General features: G+C 45.3%; 1 protein-coding gene across 1 annotated transcript; it reads left to right on the forward strand.

The window, feature by feature from the left end:
• The first annotated feature begins 857 nt into the window (after positions 1–857).
• LOC103703296 lies at positions 858–2,120 on the forward strand. Its single transcript, XM_026803064.2, has 2 exons — positions 858–1,171; positions 1,332–2,120. Exon 2 carries the CDS (start codon positions 1,350–1,352, stop codon positions 1,830–1,832), a length of 483 nt encoding a protein of 160 aa, XP_026658865.1. The 5' UTR covers positions 858–1,171; positions 1,332–1,349; the 3' UTR covers positions 1,833–2,120.
• The last annotated feature ends 2,252 nt before the right edge of the window (positions 2,121–4,372 follow it).

Raw genomic sequence — 4,372 nt, forward strand, 5'->3', positions numbered from 1 at the left:
ATTGCTTCATATTGATGCACGGACGGCTACAAGGAAGAGGAGAAAGGAAGAAAAAGAAGAGAAGGGGAGGAGGAAGGAGGTGAAAGAGGAAGAAGAGAAAGGAGGCTTTTTAATTCAATCATTCATTAATCCTAATCAAGTGCATGAGCTTATATATATATATAGGATCACAAAATAATAAAAAGACTCCTACAAATAAAATAATCTTATAAAAGTTCTAAAATAACAATATGCAAACAAATCCGATCAATATAAAATAAAATAACATAAAATCAAATCAATCTAGCCACAATGAAAGTGGCTAGATTTTTTTTTTCTGCGGTGACCGTAGCTCTGTATCACAGATAATTCGATACTGATGTCCGCACCACCACGTATCATTTTTATGAGATGGATTTATGCTTGCAAAGGAAGACACATGTTTTCATTCTACTATCTTCAATAGCTGTAGCGCATATGAAGGTGTAATCAAAGGGAAAAGTTGATGGATGCCATTTACCTGTAATTGTGCAGGTGCGAGTGGACGAACGGAACACTCAACCTTGTCATCCCAATTACAACGTCAAATTCCAAAATCTGACGTGCCGCCAGGCGATTCGTTCCTTTCGCATGCTCTCGCTGTTCTGCCCCGCCGAGCCGGGCGACTCTCGAAACGTGGGAAACCGGTGGGTGGGTGGGTGGGGCCGGGCTCCGACTGGTGGATGACAGCTGGCAGCGTCCGCATACGAAAGGCCAGCGCGGCATGATACGTGGACCCGTCTCTATGTGTTTGCTCACAGCGGGCCCCACAGACCGGGGCCAATCATTGCTGCGGGCCCCACGCGCTACGTTACGAAAGGGCAATAAATGCCCCCACGCCGCCTCTCCGACTGTCCAAAAAAAAAAGAAAAAAAAACGCCACCCGGACCTCCGTCGCGACGGAGAGGAATCCTTAAGAAATCGGCCCCCATCGATTCGATTTCGAACAGGCGAGAGAGAACGGCACAGATATAGAGGTTTTGGATCCTGAAATGTCTCTCGCTGGAGACGCTGGTCTCGAGAAGGATCAGGCGGTGGCGACGGCGGCGGTGTGGATCGGAGAAGAGAAGGACGCCTCCATTGTCTGGGAGAAGGAGCGGTAGCTCCATCACCGGGGCTTAATCGGGAGAAAGATTTCGCCTTTACTCGAATCGTGAGCTTTCTGGACACTGAATCGCCGCCCCCCTTGTACTCCCTTCCATTTCATTTAAAAAAAAAAAAAAAAAAAAAAAAACAGCGTCACCTTCGGCATCGGTGTCCGTTTCCCGGAGGAGTCTGGGCGGAGATCGGTTCTGAGTTGGGAGTTTTTTTAGGTTTTGGAGATTGAGGCAATGTCGACGAAGGTGCGGAACGGCGGCGACGCGGTGGCGATCTCGGCGGCGGTGGAGGTGATGGGTGGGGTGCAGATCGAGGTGGAGTTCGCCGAGTGCGAGTGCTGCGGGCTGACGGAGGAGTGCACGCCGGCGTACATCGCGCGGGTCAGGGAGCGGCACAACGGGCGGTGGGTCTGTGGCCTCTGCGGCGAGGCCATCAAGGACGAGATCTGCCGCGCTGGGCGGCGGATCTCCACGGAGGAGGCGCTCGACCGCCACATGAGCTTCTCCCGGGACTTCCTGTCCGCGTCACCGCCGGCCAACCCGGCGGAGGACCTCATCGCTGCCATGCGCAACCTCCTCCGCCGGAGCCTCGATTCTCCAAGGACTCTCCGGTCCACCCCCACCAGCCCCCACGGGAAGGTAGAAGACGGCAGCGGCGGCCGCCACCGGAGCTCGCTCGCGCGCTCCGAAAGCTGCTTTCCTTCTCTGGCTCGCTGAGGGCATTGGGCGAAGCCCGCACCGCCACAAGAGGTTCGGTGAAAGGAGTACAAACTCTAAGCGAGTAACCCGATCCAAATACCATTTTAATAAAAAAAAATCCTTAGATCTCTCTTCAGTATAATAGTCAGGGCACTAATTCTTCAGAAAATTAGAATAAATATGCTCGAATATTAATCTTTTAGTTTTATTTAGGTTTCCTTCTTCCAGTCTGTTGTAAAGATTTCGATGGACCAAATGCCATGTAGAAATAAAGGAAATGGAAGAAAATTTCTCATTTTTCTGAAATTATTATTTCCATTAATAATTTTTTTCCAAGTACGGGAAAAAAAATCCTTGGTTTTCCCGGGGCCACGTCGGCGAAGGGAAGCCGCGTCTATTGATATTGGCACCCGCGTTTTCATGTTCTTATACGCACTCAGTCGGGCGGGTCGGGCGGGATGTGTCAGAAATATTTGATTCTGTGGATCGTTTGATAGGGCCAAGGAGTGGAATCATGGGTGGAAATAGATTTTTTTTTTTGTTTATTCATTATTTATTTTATATTCAGTGCCATTATTGGGACCGTTAAAACTAGTGGTTCTGGTCACCGTAAACTAGAGTAGAAGATCTCCGTAGCCACCGCCAATAATTGTAGGAGCTCTTGGAAAGGTTTTTTTTGTGTGTTTGGAAAAAGGAAAAACCGATGTCGTTCCGCAGTTTCCGGCCCCATGCATGAATGCCTCGTGATATTTTTATTTTCAAATGAGATGACGCCCTTACCTTTTCCTTTCCATGTGGGTTTTTGGCATCCATTTATTCAGTCCAAATTCTCACAATCTTACTTGCGTTGCAGCAGGAAGCGAGGAATGCAGTTTACAAGAGATTGGGCATTCATTGGGTACCATGTTATACAAGAAATGAACCAGATTAATGCTACCAACTACTCCTCAAATCATAGTTTATTTAACGGAGCGAGCATGCATTGGTGCGGTATTTATCGAGTCTCGCCTTTCTGCTGATGACATCGCACCAAATCGTCCTAAACCGGATGGTTTGTTTTCTATTGAACTATACCAACACTGATTTAGGATAACTCAACCACTCGATTATAGCGGAAACGTCTTTCTTTCGTCCTCCACTCGCTGGAGACTATGGGGGAGTTCGACTTTTTGAGACTCCCGTTTGATGGTTCGAAAGTCTTTGCCTTCTCCCTCTCCATCCTTGGTTTGAGAATTTTAGGGAGCCACCTCAAGATTAGATCATCTTTCACTGCTCGCTCCTTTCTTTTTGATCCGGCCATCATAGTAAGCCTTCTCTATCTCTCTCCTCTTGCCTTCCTGCTAGAATTAGAATTAGGGTTTAGCCCTTGCCTCTCCACTTCTTCGTTAGGTGTTCATTTTTTATTTTCGAACATCGGATGTCATATTGCTAAGATCGAGGAGAGATTTGGAAGAATCACCGGAAGCTCTTTTCCCCCTTTTTCTCTCTCGCCCTCCCCACCCTACTCCACTTTCTCTCTCATTCTCTTTCTCCTTTCTTTTTCTTGATTTGGTATGCCTCAGAATAGTACGGTATGGATCTATATCGTACCGAATTGATTACTGACCGATATATCTCGGTATTGATTCGGCAAATCTTGATACTAGATAATTATTTTTAATATTTTTTAATAAATGAATTAGCTAGTTATATTGGATATGTGTTATATTTAGTAAAGTGTCAGATTGCACAACAATCATGTCAAATGATCTACTAATTGGCTTGATATGTGGAGTTCGACACAAAGCTCAATAAGAGTAGGATTCCAACCATTAACTATATCCAAAAGAGATCTTAGATGAATTACGCTAATTTCATCGAATCCATGCAAAATTCATGCTAACTAGCACTTGCTCGAGTTCGCCTCGAAGCTCGATAAGCGAAGGATCTCAATCATATCTATAAAGAGATAATATCCTAGATGAATTGCCCCACTACATTGAAATGATGCATAAATCATGCTAAGCAGCATTTGCTTGAACCAAATTGTGCCAGAAGCTGCATATATCATCTGTTGAGAAAAGTTCATCAGGATCACAAAATACTATCTTGGCAACTCGCCACTCAACAACTCCCTTGCATGATAACTATTCCTTAACGTTCCAGGAATCCCCTTGTCTCATAGTACAGGGAACGAGTGCACGAGAAGGCACCATATGTTAGTCCCAAGAGATAGAACCTGAAAGCTGTCTCATCTAAGAATAGCTTCACAGCATACATAGAAGATTCAACCTAACAGCATACCCAAATAGTTCTGATACAAACATTTAAACTTGCAGTTTACCATAAGTTCCTAGCAGCAACTCTCAAATCTAGTATAGAAAATCTGTTAATAGGCTTCATTTAAGGCATGTTTGGTTGGAAGGACTTGGATACTGAAATGAAAATAGAAATGAGAGACTTGCATTTTAGGAGAAAATAGGAATGTCCCAAACCAAATGCGTCAGGGAATACAGCCATTTCGATTCTCATTCTAATCTATTTCCATTTCGATTTCGGTTGTGAACCAAACGTACCCA

The sequence above is a fragment of the Phoenix dactylifera genome, chromosome 11 (genome assembly GCF_009389715.1).
Source record: "Phoenix dactylifera cultivar Barhee BC4 chromosome 11, palm_55x_up_171113_PBpolish2nd_filt_p, whole genome shotgun sequence".
Lineage (NCBI taxonomy): Eukaryota > Viridiplantae > Streptophyta > Magnoliopsida > Arecales > Arecaceae > Phoenix > Phoenix dactylifera.